The 17968-nt window shown below is 47.7% G+C and overlaps 1 protein-coding gene across 17 annotated transcripts in view; it reads left to right on the top strand.

The window, feature by feature from the left end:
* The first annotated feature begins 213 nt into the window (after positions 1–213).
* FANCA (FA complementation group A) overlaps positions 214–17968 on the top strand; it is a 55378-nt gene continuing 37623 nt past the window's right edge. For all 17 annotated transcript variants that reach the window (XR_009530636.1, XR_009530637.1, XM_060084442.1 and 14 more), the window contains exons 1-9: positions 214–315; positions 1189–1298; positions 1657–1750; positions 8368–8510; positions 8601–8696; positions 9984–10057; positions 15810–15922; positions 17219–17301; positions 17612–17645. Coding sequence is in view for 15 of the 17 variants with exons in the window: in XM_060084442.1 (XP_059940425.1) it covers positions 237–315; positions 1189–1298; positions 1657–1750; positions 8368–8510; positions 8601–8696; positions 9984–10057; positions 15810–15922; positions 17219–17301; positions 17612–17645 (826 nt within the window). In the remaining 2 variants the exon portion in view is untranslated. The remainder of the gene's footprint in view (positions 316–1188; positions 1299–1656; positions 1751–8367; positions 8511–8600; positions 8697–9983; positions 10058–15809; positions 15923–17218; positions 17302–17611; positions 17646–17968) is intronic.

Here is a 17968-nt window from a genome sequence, read left to right as displayed (position 1 = left end):
AGCACCGCAAACCTCCAACGTCAGTGATACCTACCTGGCCCAGGTGTCAGTCATCCCGCGTTCCCGCCACCACCAAGATGGCCGCCGTGCGGCGCCACCAAGAGGGCTACCTAGGCTCCGCCCTGCAGGGTGTGGCCGGGCAGCTGGCAGCCAATGGGAGCGCGCGCCTTCCGCGGCCAATGGGAAGGCAACGCGGGCCAGAAGCCGAGAGACGTCGCCCGTGGTTCGTTCGTGGCATGTCGGCCTTCCGGGCGCGGGACGCTGCCTCGGACCCGGGGCACGGGAGCCGCAGGCGGGCCTGGGCCGAGCTGCTGGGTAGGTGGGCGCGGGGCCCCAAGACCCCTTCCCGCCTCAGCCTCCTTCGGCCAGTCCCCGTCCCTCCCTCACTGAGCCCCGACCGCGGCCTGTCCCGCACTCACCCCCGACGCCCGGCCTGTCCTCGCCTCACGCCGACCCGTTCCCGCCTCACCCCGACCCCCGCCCGTCACCCCTCACCCCGGCCCCCTCCCGTCTCCCCCTTACCCCGGCCTGTCCCCGCCTCACGCCGACCTGTTCCCGCCTCACGCCGACCCGTTCCCGCCTCACCCCGACCCCCGCCCGCCCCGCGTCAACCCCCCCGCCCTCCTCCTCCCCCACGCCCACCCCGAGCTCTCCCCTCCTGGCAGCCCTCTGTCCACTCTGTCCAACGAGTGGCCAAGAGGGGGGGTTCCAGAAGGTAGGGAGTTAAGATTCACTGCCCCCCCGCCCCCAGTAGCCTGGATGACAGTGACTGTTCAGCTCAGCTTAGCCCCAGAGTCACGTAACCTCTTTGAAAGGATCAATCCCAAGAAACTAGCGTTGGTACCATCCTGCCAGCTAAACTACACTTTACTCAGATTTCACCAGTTTTCCCCATAATGTCCTTTTTCTGACCAGTCTCCCGCGTGGTAGTTACTCCCGTCTCCTAGGTCTCCTCCAGAGGGTGACAGTTCCTGGGTCTTCCCGACCTGGGTGTTTGGAGGAGTGTCCCTCAGCTGGATGTGTCTGATGTGTCTCAGGAGTAGATTAAGCTTGTGTGGTTTTGACAGGAATCCCATGGAAGTGACATTCCCGGGTGCGTCACCTCCAGGGGTACAGGGTGTCACGGTGTCTCCTTGCCTGAGTTTTTAAAGAGTGCTGTAATTTTTTGAAACTGATTTTCTCCCCTAGCGGGAAGAGTCAAGAGGCAGAAATCGGGTCCTGAAGGTGAGCAGAAGGTCAGGGAGTCGGCTGTGCGCCTCCTGAGGAGCCACCTAAACCTGGGTGACCTTGTGCTTGAGGTGAGTGGAAGTTGCTTTTGCCTTTGCGAGCACACTTGGGTTTGGGGCTTTTGAGCCCAGCCAAGCATCATCTTCATGAAAGACACCTGGAAAGCCTCGTGAGTATCTGGGAGAAGCAGCCATTAAGTTTGCTGTCCAGGTGAGAAAAGTAACCGGGAGCATGTATCTATTTGGAGGTAAAACAGTCCAGAGAGGAATCTGGTAGTTCTCAAAGGCTTCCGTAAGTTTCACCTTTTAAAATGCTTTTTTACCTCGGAATATTTGGGAATAGCGTGGTAGGCAAGCACTGTGTACATTTTGGTTGTTTTCAGGACATGGCTTGAATTTTAAAATGGAGTGCTTGGTGTTTGGTTTCTAGGTAGAAGGTCCTCCCCATAAACAGCTGTGTCTCAGCCGGTTGATTGATGATGATGGTCCTGTGGCCCACACTGACCTTTCCAGTTCATTGATAGGTAAGTTAGAGCTTCATTTTCTTAACAGATTGAGTTATGGAAGAGCTTTATGTAAAGTGACTTTTTTAAAAAAAAATTATTGCAGTATAGTTGCTTTACAATGTTGTGTTAGTTTTTGCTGTACGTAAAGTGACTTTGATTTGCTTATAACAAGCAGACGTGTAAATTCCCCCAGGTAATGGTTTTCTGCTTATATGTGTGGTCCCCAGCCACAAGTTTTTGTGACTTGCTTGAGGCTTGTTATGAGGCTCTTGTTTAAAAACAGTGACTCAGCCTCGGACTCAGAAGCAGTAGGAACCAAAGTTACCCTTGGAAAAATGGCACAGAAACATGCCCCTCATTTCTGGAAGTGGTGAGAACAGGCTCTGCTGGGTAGGGAAGTGCAGCAGGCAGCCAGAGATACAGGCTGACCTGGGGAGACTGTGGTTTGGGTTCAGACCACTGCTAGAAAGCGGATATTGCAGGAAAGCGAGTCCCACGAATGTTTCGGTTTCCTGATGCATATAAACTTTATGTTTACACAATAAATACTGTAGTCTACTAAGTGTACAACAGCATTATGTCTAAAAAAATGTACATACCTTAATTTAAAAATGCTCTATTATTAAAATTCAAAATACTGCTTTATTGGGGCTTCCCTGGTGGCGCAGTGGTTGGGAATCCGCCTGCCAATGTAGGGGACACGGGTTCGAGCCCTGGTCCGGGAAGATCCCACATGCCGTGGAGCATCTAGGCCCGTGCACCATGACTGCTGAGCCTGCGCTCTAGAGCCCATGCTCCGCAACGAGAGAGGCCACCGCAATGAGAGGCCCGCGCACCGCAATGAGGAGTAGCCCCTGCTCTCTGCAACTAGAGGAAGCCTGCGCACAGCGGCGAAGACCCAATGTAGCCAAAAATAAATAAATAACATAAATAAAATAAAAAACAGGGGCTTCCCTGGTGGCGCAGTGGTTGAGAGTCCGCCTGCCGATGCAGGGGACACGGGTTCGTGCCCCTATCCCGGAAGATCCCACATGCCGCGGAGCGGCTGGGCCCGCGAGCCATGGCCGCGGAGCCTGTGTGTCCGGAGCCTGTGCTCCACAACGGGAGAGGCCACAGCAGTGAGAGGCCCGCGTACAGCAAAAAAAAAAAAAAAAAAAAAAAAAAAAAAAAAAAAAAAACAAAGAAACCTTCAAACAAAAAACTACTTTATGGCTAAAAATGCTAACCATCATCTAAGCCTTCAGAGAGCTGTGATCTTTTTGCTGGTGGAGGGTCTTCCCTCAGTGTTGATGGCTGCTGACTGATCAGAGTGGAGGTTGCTGAAGGCTGGGGGGTTGTGGCCATTTCTTAAAACAAGACAGCAATGAAGTCTGCTGTATCTTCCTTTCACAAATTCTCTCTCTGTAACCTGCAATGCCAGCTGATAGCATTTTACCCACAGTAGAACTTTCAAAACTTGAGTCAGTCTTTTCAAACCGTGCTGCTGCTTTATCAATTAAGTTTATGTAATAGTCTAAATCCTTTGTTGTCATTTCAACAGTCTTCCTGGCATCTTCATAAGGAGCATGTTCAGTCTCAAGAAACCACATCCTTTGCTCAGACACAAGACGCAACTCCTCATCGTTCAAATTTTATCATGAGGTTTCAGCAATTCAGTCACATCTTCAGGCTCTACTTTTTTTTTCAGTTTCTGTAATTTTTTAAATTGAAGTATAGTTGACTTAACAGTGTTTCACGTGTATAACAAAGTGATTCCGTTATACATACATAGATAGCGCGAGCGCATGCGCGCTCTCTCTCGATACACTTTTTCAGATTCTTTTCCATTATAGGGTATTACAAGACATCCAATGTAGTTCCCCGGTGCTATACAGTAGGTCCTTGTTGTTTATCTGTGTTTTTTTTTTCTTTTTTTTTTTTCTTTTTGCTGTATGCGGGCCTCTCACTGTTGTGGCCTCTCCCGTTGCGGAGCACAGGCTCCGGATGCGCAGGCCCAGCAGCCATGGCTCACGGGCCCAGCCGCTCCGCGGCATATGGGATCCTCCCAGACCGGGGCACGAACCCGTATCCCCTGCATCGGCAGGCGGACTCTTAACCACTGCGCCACCAGGGAGGCCCTATCTGTGTTTTTTTGACTTTTGTTTAAGATTTTTTGATGTGGACCATTTTTTTAAATTAAATTTATTTTTATGTGTTTATTTTTGGCTGCGTTGGGTCTTCATTGCTGCGCGTGGGCTTTCTCTATTTGCAGTGAGCTGGGGCTCCTCTTTGTTGCGGTGTGCGGGCTTCTCATTGCGGTGGCTTCTCCTGTTGTGGAACACGGGCTCTAGGCGCGTGGGCTTCAGTAGTTGTGTCACGTGGGCTCAGTAGTTGTGGCTCACAGGCTCTACAGCGCAGGCTCAGTAGTTGTGGTGCACAAGCTTAGTTGCTCCGTGGCATGTGGGATCTTCCCGGACCAGGGCTCGAACCCATGTCCCCTGCATTGGCAGGTGGATTCTTAACCATTGTGCCACCAGGGAAGTCCCTGATGTGGATCATTTTTAAAGTCTTTCTTGAATTTGTTACAATATTTTTTCTGTATTATGTTTTGGTTTTTTGGCCCCAAGGCATGTGGGATCTTAGCTCCCCAACCAGTGATTGAACCCGCATTCCCTGCCTTGGAAGGCAAAATCTTAACCACCGGACTGCCAGAGAAGTCCCTGTTTATCTGTTTGTTTGTTTTTTTTTTTTTTTTGATACGCGGGCCTCTCACTGTTGTGGCCTCTCCCGCTGCAGAGCACAGGCTCCGGACGCGCAGGCTCAGCAGCCATGGCTCACGGGCCCAGCCGCTCTGCGGCACGTGGGATCCTCCCGGACCGGGGCACGAACCCGTGTTCCCTGCATTGGCAGGCGGACTCCCAACCACTGCGCCACCAGGGAAGCCCTGTTTATCTGTTTTATATATAGTAGTGTGTGTATTTTAATCCCAAACTCCTAATTTATCCCACCCTGCCCCCCTTTCCCCTTTGGTAACCGTAAGTTTTCTATGTCTTTGAGTCTGTTTCTGTTTTGTAAATGGTTCATTTGTATCATTTTTTTAGATTCCACATGTAAGCGATATCATACCACATTTGTCTGACTTCACTTACTTTGATAATCTTTAGGTGTATCCATGTTGCTGCAAATGGCATTATTTCTTTCTTTTTTATGACTGAGTCATATTCCATTGAGTATATGTACCACATCTTCTTTACCCATTCACCTGTCGATGGACACTTATGTTGCTTAGGTTATTGTAAATGGTGTTCAGGCTCCACTTTTAATTCTAGTTCTCTTACTATGTCCTCCACATCTGTAGTTATTTCCTTCACTGAATTTTTGAACCCCTCAAAGTCATCCATGATGGCTGGAATCAGCTTCTTCCAAATTCCTGTTAATGTCAACATTTTGATTTTGATACATCCTTCCCATGAATCACAAATGTTCTTAATGGCATCTAGAATGGTGAATCCTTTCCAGAAGGCCATCAATTCACTTTGCCCAGATTCACCAGAGCAGTCACCATCTACGGCAGCTATAGCCTTATGAAGTGTATTATTTAGATAATAAGAGTAGAAAGTTGAAATTCTTCCTTGATCCATGGGCTGCAGGATGGGTGTTGTGTCAGCAGCCGTGAAAACAGCATGAATCTCATTGTCCATCTCCCACAGAGCTCTCGGGTGACCAGGTGCGTTGTCAACGAGCAGTTGAAAGGAATCTCTTTTTTCTGAGAAGTAGGTCTCAACGGTGGGCTTAAAATAATAAACCATGTTGTCAACAGATGTACTGTCATACAGGTTTGTTTTTCCATTTTTTTAGAGCACAGGCAGAGTTAATTTACCATAATTCTTAAGCGCCCAAGGGTTTTCAGATGGTAAGTGAGAATTGGCTTCAACTTAGTCACCAGCTGCATTAGCCCCTAACAAGAGAGTCAGCCTCTTCTTTGAAGCCGGGCATTGACTTCTCCTCTCTGGCTATGAAAGTCCTGGATGGCATCTTCTTCCAGTAGAAGGCTGTTTCCTCTACATTGAAAATCTGTGATTCAGTGTAGTCACCTTCATGGATGGTCTGAGCTAGAGCTTCTGGAGGACTTGCTGCAGCTTCTCCATCAGCACCTGTGGCTTCACCTGGCACTTTTGTGCTGTGGAGATGGCTTCTGTCCTTCAGCCTCATGAACCAACTCCTCCTGGCTTCAGACTTTGCTTCTGCGGCTTCTTCCCCTCTCTCATCCCTCATAGAATTGAAGAGAGTTAGGGCCTGGCCCTGGATCAGGCTTTGGCTGAAGGGAATGTTTTGGCTGGTGTGATCTTCTGTCCAGACCACTCAAACTTTTTCCATATCAGCAATAAGCCTGTTTGGCTTCCTTATCATTCATGTGTTCACTGAAGTAGCACTTTTAATTTCCTTCAAGAACTTTTCCTTCGGCTTCGCAGCTTGGCTAAGTGTTTGGTGCCAGGGGCTTTAGGTCTGTCTCAGCTTTCGACATGCCTTCCTCGCTGAGTCATTTCTAGCTTCTGATGTAAAGTGAGAGATGTGCAACTCTTCTTTTCACTGGAACACTTAGAGGCCACTGTAGGGTTATTAATTGGTCTAATTTCAGTATTGTGTCTCAGGGAAGAGGGAGGCCCGAGGAGACGGAGAGAGACAGGGGAGTGGCTGAGAGGTGGAGCAGTCAGCACACACAGGATATTTGTGGATTAAGTTTACCATCATCTATGGGTATAGTTTGTGATGCCCCCAAACAGTTACAGTGGTAACATCGGAGATGATGCATCACCGATAACGTAACAAATGTGATAATAATGAAAAAGCTTGAGATATTATGAGAATTACCAAAATGTGACACAGAGACACCAAGTGAGCAAGTGCTGTTGGAAAAATGGTGCTGATAGACTTGCTGGGTTCAGGGTCACCACAGACCTTCGTTTTGTTAAAAAAAAAAAAAAAGGCAATCTCTACAAAGTGTGATAAATCAAGGTCTGCTTGTATGTTTCTAGGTCCCCCACCCCACTTTGAGAATATGAGACAAGGAGAGTTCTGTGGGAATAACAAAATAAGTTATTTTCTGGTCTTTCACATTTTTATTATGTAATGACTGTCATTTCAGAAAGATGCAGTCGGCCCTCTGTATCCATGGGTCCCACATCTGTGGATTAAACCAACCCTTGGATGGAAATATTCAGGGGGGAAAAGAATTCCACAAAGTTCCAAAAAGCAAAACTTGAATTTGCTGTGTGCCAGCAACTACTTACACAGCATTTACATTGCTTTAGGTATTATAAGTAATCTAGAGATGATTTAAAGTGTCTTTGAGGATGTGTGTAGGTTACATACAAACAGTACGCCATCTTGTGTAAGGAACTTGAGCAACTGCGGATTTTGGTATCCACGGGCAGCCCTGGAACCAATCCCCCTGGAATACTGAGGGACGACTGTATTAACTAATTCACTAATTTGTTTTAAATTTCTACTCTGATAATCTTACACCCCAGGCTTACGTTGGCAGCTGATCCCTAAAGGTCACAGTGCTGCTTCTCTCGGCCGGAATTGTACTTGGATTTCACAAACTGTGCGGGGTGCAGGGAACCAGCTCAGCCACACACTTCCTTATGTGGACTTTTGGATCAGAGCATAAGAACTTAGATAAGAAGCTCTTCACCTTGACCACAGAAATATAAGTAGACTCAACTCATGAATTTTTCAGTTGTTTTTCCTGCTGAAGGTGGTGGCTACCATACGTATTCATATTTGTATAAAAATAGAAGCCTTGTAAATAAAAACAGGGATAAACTTTCCCATGGACACAAATTGGAAATAAATGGCTAGAAATGAGCATTTTCTACAGTTCTGCCATGAGTTATTTCTTGACCACAGTGGTGGATAGTATCTAGTACTGTCACTTGGAACCTTTACAACTGTTGCACGTGTTTTCACTTCTGTAGTGGTCTGTGTTTCAAAGCCTTGAAGGTAATGGTCATGTGATACAGTTTCCTGGTTTTTTTCAATTAGTTTTGGAAGTCAAATAAGCTAGAAAACAGTTTTCTTGTTGGCATCATCTATTTCCAGACTGCCCAGCATTTCTCCTTTTATTGAGTGCAGACCAGGGGCTGGTCCTTAGGAGGCAGGTGGCTGCCTGTGGGCCCAGCTTCCACCTGGCAGCCCAGGGACCGGGCACATCTGTGGCATGCAGTGCCCACCATGTGTGTGGCTGGCATCAGGAAGCCAGACCGTGTGTCCAGTCAAACATCATCATACGGTTGTGGGAGTGGTAACTATAAAAAACTGAAATTTGTTAAAAGTCCTCAATTTATTGTGCTCCTTTGGAAAGAGTTGCTAAAGTTCTTGGTCAGAATGTATCTGCCAAGCTCCCTTGTTTTTGTCATACAAAACGCACAGATATGTATATGCAACCATGGGCTTCAGGTGCTGCCCTGATTCTCGTGAGCTTCTTCAATCAGACTGAAGTTGTCTTACTTTCATACATCGTGTTTCCCCCCAGATCTCTTCTCCCCTTCAAAAGGCAATTTTCTGTGGTGCTAGAGCTTCGGAGAAGACATTTAACCAATCTACTTCAGTTGTACATTTTGTGTGTGTCTGTGTTTTGTCTCATCTTTAAGGCTCTGCTTTGCGCGACCAAGCCGCGCAGCTGGGTGTTCCAGCGGCCGTCCTGTCCAGCCAGGTGGTGGCCTCTGGCCTCGTGCGGGTCTGTGAGGCAGATGCGGGGCCCCCTCCCAAGGTGCTGCTGACACCGGACCAGAGGGTAAGACACAGCACGAGTTGCTGTTCAGCTGTTTGGGAAAATTGGACATTTAATACCGTTTCTTAGAAAAGACTTAATCTCTCTTTTCAGAAGAAACTGTCTTCCTTGTTTGAGATCGCTCAGAAGTTATTAGCACAAAGCATGTTCTCCCGTCTTTCCTTCTGTCAAGAATTACGGAAAGTACAGGTAAAGTTGAGATTGTAACTCTGACTCTAGGGTTTTCAAGCTTTCTGTTGATTTTGGTGGAGCCAGTAAAATCCTCAGGTTTTGTTAGGAATTCCAGCAAGCATCGTATTAATTACAGAGACTGGGGTGCCTCTGTGGATGGGAAAGAAGGACCATCAATCATCATGTTTGTCAATATTCACCCATCATTAGTAATATTTATTAGAATAGACTATGCATAGAAACATCATGCTTTGCTTTCTTAGGTATATTATAATGAACCATTTCCCAGGGTAGCATAGTAAACTAGAAAAACGTGATTTAAAGTGATTTAAAATCTTTCTTTTTTTTTTGGCTGTGCTGCGTGGCTTTTGGGATCTTATTTCCCCTATCAGGGATTGAACCCGGGCCCCCTGCATTGGGAGCAAGTGGAGTCTTAACTGCTGAACTGCCAGGGAATTCCCTTATCTGTTCTATTTTGAATTCAGTAGGCCTATAGGTTTTTTCTTTAATTTTAATTTTATGTTGGAGTGTAGTTGATTTACTGATTTTTGAACAGTTCAAAGTTATCGCTTAGTTACTAAATGAGATCAGTTAAGTATATAGAAGAAGGAAAGAAAAAAACCAAGATGATGGTGCATTCATGGTTTTTTCCCCCCTTTTATCCAGCATACAGTGTAGAGCTCAGTTGACTGTCAGGCGTTGGTATGGCCCCTGCGCTGTTGGTAACTAGCTAAATGCACGTGGATTGGGATGGTCCCGGTGTTTGCAGGTAGCAGAGATGAGTGGGCGGCCGTGGCTGACTGGGTGGTTAGGAAGGGCTTCCTGGAAGGAAGTTTCGTGGGGTGTGAGGCATGAGTTCCTGGGTGAAGAGGAGGGCACTGTGGGCGTTGGGGCCGAGTCCGACTGGGGCTCCTTGTTCGAGGGGGTGGGCGCATCAGTGCTATAGCCTGGAGGGCCTCCCTGGGAGGACAGACCAGAGTCTGAACTTTGTCCTGAAAGCTGGGAAGAGCCACGGAAGGGTTCTAAAGAAGAGGAGAGATTGGCCTGGCCAGTTACATTTTGGAATCTTGTGTTGGCCATAGTGGAGAAAGGCCTGGAAGTGGACTAAGCTTGAGGCTGGGCAGAGAGCAAGCCTGAACCTGAACCTGGGAACGATGGTGGCAGTGGTGGGGGGGCGAAGGTGGTGATGTGAGTGTTGGGAGGCTTGGTTTTCAGGAGAGTAAGTGGTTAAGCACACAGGCTGAACGTCTTGTAGGAAAATGTGTGCATGAAGGACTGACTCATAGTTTCTGTCATTTTCTGCAGAATTCTTTGCTGCTTGAAGCTGTGTGGCGCCTTCATGTTCAAAACATTGTAAGCCTCCAAGAGCTGCTGGAAAGGTATACCAGTGATTATTTACCATTAAAGTAAATTGAACATTTAAATTAAAATTTTATGTAACGTGAAATTTAATTAATATTACATGATTTATTTTTTCTGATCTAGTATGATTTATTTATATGTAAAGCCAAAAATCACGTAGAGAAGCAGTTGCTTTATTATTTAAAGAGAACATTTGTTATAATTGAAGTCTTCATCATGTGCAGACTTGGTAACGTTTTCTTTGTATAAGATGTACAGTGCGGGGGCTTCCCTGGTGGCGCAGTGGTTGAGAGTCCGCCTGCCGATGCAGGGGACACGGGTTCGTGCCCCTGTCCGGGAAGATCCCACATGCCCTGGAGCGTTTAGGCCTGTGAGCCATGGCTGCTGAGCCTGCGTGTCCGGAGCCTGTGCTCCGCAACGGGAGAGGCCACAACAGCGAGAGGCCTGAGTACCGCAAAAAAAATAAATAAATAAAAGATGTACAGTGCCATAAAGTATTTTTTAAAACTAAAAAAGAGATATTCAGGGGCCTCCCTGGTGGCGCGGTGGTTGAGAGTCCGCCTGCCGATGCAGGGGATACGGGTTCGTGCCCCGGTCTGGGAGGATCCCATATGCCGCGGAGCGGCTGGGCCCGTGAGCCATGGCCGCTGGGCCTGCGCATCCGGAGCCTGTGCTCCGCAACGGGAGAGGCCACAACAGTGAGAGGCCCACATACCGCAAAAAGAAAAAAAAAAAAAAAAAAAAAGAGATATTCAGGTAAATATGGCTGATAGAATGTATGCAACTCTTACCTCCTGAAATCCCACCAAGAGTCAGAAAGGGGGTTTATAAAAGGAATAACCCTATAAGGTTGGGAGAGTCTAGGGGAGGAGAAGCAGGAGGTGGAGGGACGGGTGGTGCATGACTTAGCAAGTGAGGTGGCGGTGCGCTGGCGCCAGGTGCCTCTGGGTGAGGGGGTGAGGGGGGGGGGCTCAGAATGAGCTGACTGAGAGCACAGATGAGAAGCACTTGGAGCTGCAGGTGGATTGTCTTCTCTGCTCTAGGCAGCCAGGCAATCAGTCCTTCCCTGGCCGACAGAAGGCTGGAGGTTTACGTGTTTGTTCTCTGGTCAGGGAAAACAGAGAATGTCTGGTTTGGGGGACTGTCAAGCACAGTTGAAGATGCTGTATTGAAACCAGTGGTGGCCTGACTCGTGGGTCACATCCAGAAGTCGTGAAAGATTGATCAGTTGGACTGCGTGAAAACCGTATCTCCTAGCATACACGCCTGATGTCAAGGTATCAGATACATGAAGCAAAACCTGACAACTGAAGGGAGAGATGGACTTTCAACTATGATCATTGGAGCCTTCAGTCCCCCACTTTCAGTAACGGGTGGATCACCTGTTCAGACCAGCAACGACCCGGAGACGAGAGAGAGCAGCACTCGCAGCTGGACGTACCTGATGCCCACAGAACGTCCCCCCCAGTGGTGCCCAGCTCCAGGATAGGTCACTCGGTTCAGGCCGTAAACCAAGTTGGAATAAGTTTAAAAGGGTTGAAACCATACAAAGCATGTTCTCAAGCCACAAAGGAACTGCATAGAATCAACAGAAGAAAATTTGGGAAATCCATAATATTGGGAATTAAGCAATAGACTTTTTAAAAAAATAAATTTCTTTATTTATTTTTATCTTTGGCTGCGTTGGGTCTTTGTTGCTGCGTGAGGCCTTTAGTTGCAGTGAGCGGTGGCTACTCTTCATTGCGGAGTGCATGCTTCTCATTGTGGTGGCTTCTCGTTGCAGAGCATGGGCTCTAGGCGTGTGGGCTGCAGTAGTTATAGCACTTGGGCTCAGTAGTTGTGGCTTGCGGGCTCTAGAGCGCAGGCTCAGTAGTTGTGGCGCACAGGCTTAGTTGCTCCGCGGCATGTGGGATATTCCTGGACCAGGGCTCGAACCCGTGTCCCCTGCATTGGCAGGCGGCTTCTTAATCACTGCGTCACCAGGGAAACCCAGCAATACACTTTTAAATAATCAATGGGTCAGGGAAAAAAATCACAAGGGAAATTAGAAAATACCTCAAGACAAATGAAAAGGAGAACAACACACGAAAATTTATGAGATGCTGCTAAAGTAGTGCTTAGAGGGAAATTTACAGCTGCAAAAACCTACATGAGAAAAAAGAATGACCTCAAATCAGTGACCTAAACTTTGACCATAAGAAACTAGAGAGAGAAAAGCAAACCAAACCCAGAACAAGCAGAAAGAAGGAAATAATAACAATTAGAGCAGAAATCAATGAGATAGGAAAGATAATAGAGAAAATCAATGAAAAAAAGAAAAGTGCTTTGAAAAGGTTAGCAAAATTGATAAACCTTTAGATAGACTTACCAAGAAAAAAGACATAAATGGTTAAAATCAAGATGAAAGAAAGGTTATCACTGCTGACCGTACAGAAATTAAAAGCATTTTAAGGTAATACTGTGAACAATTTTTTAAAATTAATTAATTAATTAATTATTGGCTGCATTGGGTCTTGGTTGCTGTGCGCAGGCTTTCTCTAGTTGCCGCGAGCGGGGGCTACTCTTCATTGCAGTGCGCAGGCTTCTCGTTGCGGTGGCAACTCTTGTTGTGGAGCACAGGCTCTACGTGCGCGGGCTTCAGTAGTTGTGGTGCATGGGCCTAGTTTCTCTGTGGCATGTGGGATCTTCCCGGACCAGAGCTTGAACCCGTGTCCCCTGCATTGGCAGGTGGATTCTTAACCACTGCACCACCAGGGAAGTCCCTGTGAACAGTTTTTTGCCAATAAATTAGAAAGCAGATAAAATCGATGAATTTCCAGAAAAATGCAAAAGACTGCACTGGCTTAAAAAGAAAAGAACTGGGGCTTCCCTGGTGGCGCAGTGGTTGGGAGTCCGCTTGCGGATGCAGGGGACACGGGTTTGTGCCCCCGTCCAGGAGGATCCCACATGCCGCGGAGCGGCTGGGCCCGTGAGCCATGGCCGCTGAGCCTGCACGTCCGGAGCCTGTGCTCCACTACGGGAGAGGCCACAACAGTGAGAGGCCCGCGTACTGCAAAAAAAAAAAAAAAAGAAAAAAAGAAAAGAACTGAATAGATCTGTAACAAGAAAGGAAACTGAGTTACTAATAATATAAAGGCTTCCCACAAGGAAAATCTCAGGGCCTGGCTTCTCTTGTGAACTCTGCCAAGCACTTAAAGAGGAAATGTGCTATCCCTTCATAAATTCTTCCAGAAAATAAAGAAGGCTGGAATACTTCCCACCTTACTCCACAAGGCCAGTAATACCCTGATATCAAAGCTGGACAAAGACGTCACAAAACAAGAAAACTACAGACCAATGTCTCTAATGAATATAGATGCAAAAATTCTCAGCAAAATATTTGCAAACTGGATCCGGCAACATACAAAAAGGTCTAAACACCATAATAAGGGAGATGTATCCCCAAAATGCAAGGTTGGTTTAATATCTGAAAATTAATTAACATATTTAATAAAAGGGCAATCTTAATAGAAGCAGAAAGCAGTTGACAAAATCTTATACTATTTCATCATAAAAACTCAGCAAGCTGGGAGTAGAGGGAACTTTTCAACCTGATAAAGGTCATCTGTGAAAAACCCACAGCTCAGATCAATGTCATGAGACTGAAGGCTCTCGTACAATCAGGAATGTTCTTAACACTTCTGTTCAACATCACTGGGGTTTCTAGCCAGGGAATTAGGCAAGGGGGAAAAAAAAAGGCATCCAGATTGGAGTGGAAGAAGTAAAACTCTGCGGATGACGTGATCTTCCATACAGAAGATCCTGAGAAATCCACAGCATAAAAAAGTTCTGGAGCCATAAATGAGTTCCGTGTGGTTGCAGGATGCAAGTCCAATATGCAGAAATCACTTGTATTTTTACATGATAACAATGCACAACCTGAAGGTGAAATTAAGAAATAATTTCATCTAATAGCACATCAAAAAGAGTAAATTAGGAATAAGGTTAAAGAAGGACAAGACTTGGGCACTGAAAACTATAAAGCATCATTTTTAAAATATAAATTTATTTATTTATTTATTTATTTATTGGCTGCGTTGGGTCTTCATTGCTGCACACAGACTTTCTCTAGTTGTGGTGAGTGGGGTCTACTCTTCGTTGTGGTGCGTGGGCTTCTCATTGCAGTGTCTTCTCTTGTTGTGGAGCACGGTCTCTAGGCACACGGGCTTCAGTAGTTGAGGTGCACAGGCTCAGTAGTTGTTGCTTGCAGGCTCTAGAGTGCAGGCTCAGTAGTTGTGGTGCACGGGCTTAGTTGCTCCACGGCATGTGGGATCTTGCCAGACCAGGGCCCAAACCCGTGTCCCCTGCATTGGCAGGTGGATTCTTAACCACTGCGCCACCGGGGAAGCCCATATAAAGCATCATTGAAAGAAATTAAGACCTAAATAAACAGACGTTCCATGTCCGTGGATTAGAGACTTAATATTGTCAAGATGACCCTGCTCCCCAATGTGATCTGTGAACTCAGGGTCCTTCACAATCTCAGCCGGCTTTTTTTATAGACATTGACAAGCTTGTCCTAATATTGATATGGAAATGCAAGGGACCCTGAATAGCCAAAAATTATTCAGAAAGAAGGAAAAAAATTGGAAGATTCACACATCCTGTTTTTTGGGGTTTTTTTTGCGGTATGCGGGCCTCTCACTGCAGCGGCCTCTCCCATTGCGGAGCACAGGCTCCGGACACATAGGCTCAGCGGCCATGGCTCACGGGCCCAGCCACTCCGCGGCATGTGGGATCTTCCCAGACTGGGGCACGAACCCGTGTCCCCTGCATCGGCAGGTGGACTGTCAACCACTGCGCCACCAGGGAAGCCCTGGTCAGTTGATTTTTGACAACGGTGCTAAGACCATTTAATGGGGAAAAACGGTCTTTTCAACAATGGTGCTGGAACCACTGGACATCTACACCCAAAAGAATGGTGTTGGACTCTACCTCACACTGCAGATGGCAACTAACTCAGTGCATCAGAGACCTAAACCCAAGGGCTAAGACCATAAACCTCCTAGAAGAAGATCTGAGGGTAAATCTACATGACCTTGGATCCTGCAGGGGGTTCTTGGATATGACACCGAAAACTCATGCAACAAAAGAAAAAATAGGTCCTTTAGGCTTCAGCAAGTTTTAAAACTTCAGTGTGTTGGCCCTATCAAAACAGTGAAAAGACAGTGCATAGAAATTGTTTGCAAATCATATATCTGATAAGAACCTACTATCTAGAATAAAAGGATTCTTAAACTTCAACAAGAAGAAAAATAATCCAATTAAAAAATGGGCGAAGGATTTCAGTAGACATTTCTCTAAAGAAGATTTACAAATAGCCAAGCACGTGAAAAGATGCTCATCATCCTTATTCTCCAGGGAAGTACAAATCTGACAAGTGAGGCAGGTGAGGGTTCCCCCACCCTGCTCTGTGCCCAGACAAGGACTGTCCTGCAGGGCTGCTGCATTGCTGACGTCTAGAGCCCATTATCGCTACTCTCACTATTTATTATTACTGAAATTTCTTTTTTCCCCCAAGAATAGTAAGCTACTCCAAATAAATAAACTATTTGAAAAAACTGATGGTTTTTAACATCAGTGGCAGCCATTCCTGATGCCCCTTGTACATCTGCTGGCCCCGTTGTGACTTGGGACGGGAAGACTGAGGTAGTCTCTAGCTCGCTGTCAGTGGAGTGAGTGTGAAAGTGGAATAATGGGGTCAGGTGAGCTGTGTGCTTGTTCCCCCAGCCATGCCGACTCTCAGGCCATGGTGGCCTGGCTCTCCAGGGACCTGCGCCTGCTGTGTGAGCAGACAGAGGCACCCTGTCAGCATGCCGATGTCGCCAGGGCTATGCTTGCTGGTAAGTTCACGGCAGAGGTGGGTTCTTGGGTACAATTGCTTTAGACCAGTGGGAATGCTTTCTGCTGTGATGATCTGTGGGAAGCAGAGCGGCCCACACACTCCAACAGGAAGTCATTGCAGTCCGTACCTGTCGTTGTGGGTTTGCATTGAACTTGAGTTGTGGAAATGTCAGCCTGTTGACCCGATGGGTTGGGCCGGAGCTGGTGTGTTCAGGATGTGCACCTCGTGACCTGCGAGCAGAGGCAGGCGGCGCCCCCGGCACCCCAGCTCCCACCGTGGGGAAGCGAGAGTCCAGGGCTGAGTTGACTGAAGACGCAGTTCCTAGACGATGCGCAAAGGACGCAGGGTCACAGATTGGTTGTTTGCAGATCCCAGGGAGCTGGGGATGGGCCGTCCTCCGTCCAGGTCACAAGCGAGCAGGAGAGAGCACAGCAGAAGCACCAGTGCTTGTATGGTGGCCACTGGCTTTCCACGGCTCAGTTCTAGGTGGTGGTTTTACAGGATGCCCGGGAGAAGCAAAGTGGGAGCTTGGGCAGGAATCCTTATTTGAATGTGGGGACTCTGGGTGAGCAGGGCTGCCCTGCTGTGGACGGCTGGGCAGCGCCACACCCTGTTCTTCTGGCACCTTCCCTTTCTCTCCGAGTCAGCAGGCCCGCCGTCACCAGTCATACCAAAGGAATGCAGTCCACAAGTAAACGGAAACCTCGATGAGAGGGGTTCCCTGCAGTTAGTTGGCTTGTGGACTGTTTTCCTTTGCAAAAGGTGCATTCCTTTTTCCTAAAACTTTCTTAGTGATGTGAATTATTTCCAATTCCTGAATCCTGTAATCTGGTCCCAGATTAAGTTTAAATTAAAATTTGACAAAATCTTTTTAATTCCAGTCCCATTGGTCGTAACCTTTTCAGAAGGTATGAGTCCATTTCCTGCCTCGTCCCCCACAATGTAGTGCTTCCAAGCCCTAGAAGTGTCCGTGTATGGTTGGTGTAGGAGGTTGGCTGAGAAGCAGGCCAGTAAAACCCTTAGAAGATACTTTTTTGTTTTCAGTGAGAAAATCCTTCCTATAAACTTGATGGATTGTGTTTCCTTTTCGCATAGAGTGTGGCTCGGGGAAGAGGCTCTGCTTGGCTGGGTTCGCTGGTGTGGTCGGTGGGCTCCCTGGGGCCGGGAGCCGGTGTCCCCCCAGCTCCATGCAGGTCCTCACTCTGCCGGCCCCTCTTGAAGCTGGTGGTCTGTGTGATTCACGGCTGTTCAGAGACCACAGTGTATGTAAGTGCTTTGGTTTTGTGGCTTTCAGATTTTGTACAAATGCTTGTTCTGAGGGGATTCCAGAAGAACGTGGATGGGAGAGGAACTGTGGAGCCGGAGTGGATGTCCCAGGTGGGGAGGACACCAGGCCTCGTGGGGCAGCGGCTGCAGTACGAGGGGCCTACGCTGTAGTTGTCAGCTCTATGCGGGGAAGTCACCACAGGGCGCTCCCTGAGCGCAGGTGTGAGGGCACGGGCATGGGCCTGGGCGGTGGTCTCTCCCCCACGGCTCTTGAGGGTAAAGCCCTCCCCACGGCCCAGATCCTGGGCTGTGCCTGAGGGAGAGTCTGGAGACAAGCTCTTTGTAAAGTCGAGTCTTGGTTTACTGGGGGTGACGGCTGGCTCGCTTGTACCCGGGTAACTGCAGTGTTCTGTCCCCACAGGTGGCCGTTGCTGTTCTCGACAGGATGCTGGCTTGTGAGTGGCTCTGTGGCCCAGGTTGTAAATGGCCTCCCTTGCTGGTTAGGGATTCCTGTGGTTCGCCGCCTTTCCAGCTCAGTGCTGCTCCTGGGAGGCCTCTTTCACGGTTGTGATTGGGTCTAAACGCACCAACTTACTTGTTTTTCTCCTGCTGTCAGTCTTGGTGGCTTCACATTTGATCTCCAGAGCAGCAGAGGTGACCAGTTGAATGGTTCATTAGGGAAGCATTTTCTTGCCTACATGTTGTGCTTGATTTTCAAGGCTTAAGTCTGGTACCACTGAGACACTTGGGATCTTGCAGGGCTTGTGCGTCGGGGGGT

Source organism: Mesoplodon densirostris, chromosome 19, assembly GCF_025265405.1.
Source record: "Mesoplodon densirostris isolate mMesDen1 chromosome 19, mMesDen1 primary haplotype, whole genome shotgun sequence".
Classification (NCBI taxonomy): domain Eukaryota; kingdom Metazoa; phylum Chordata; class Mammalia; order Artiodactyla; family Ziphiidae; genus Mesoplodon; species Mesoplodon densirostris.
Note: the sequence above shows the minus strand (reverse complement) of the source record. Positions and strands in the feature narration are given on the sequence as shown.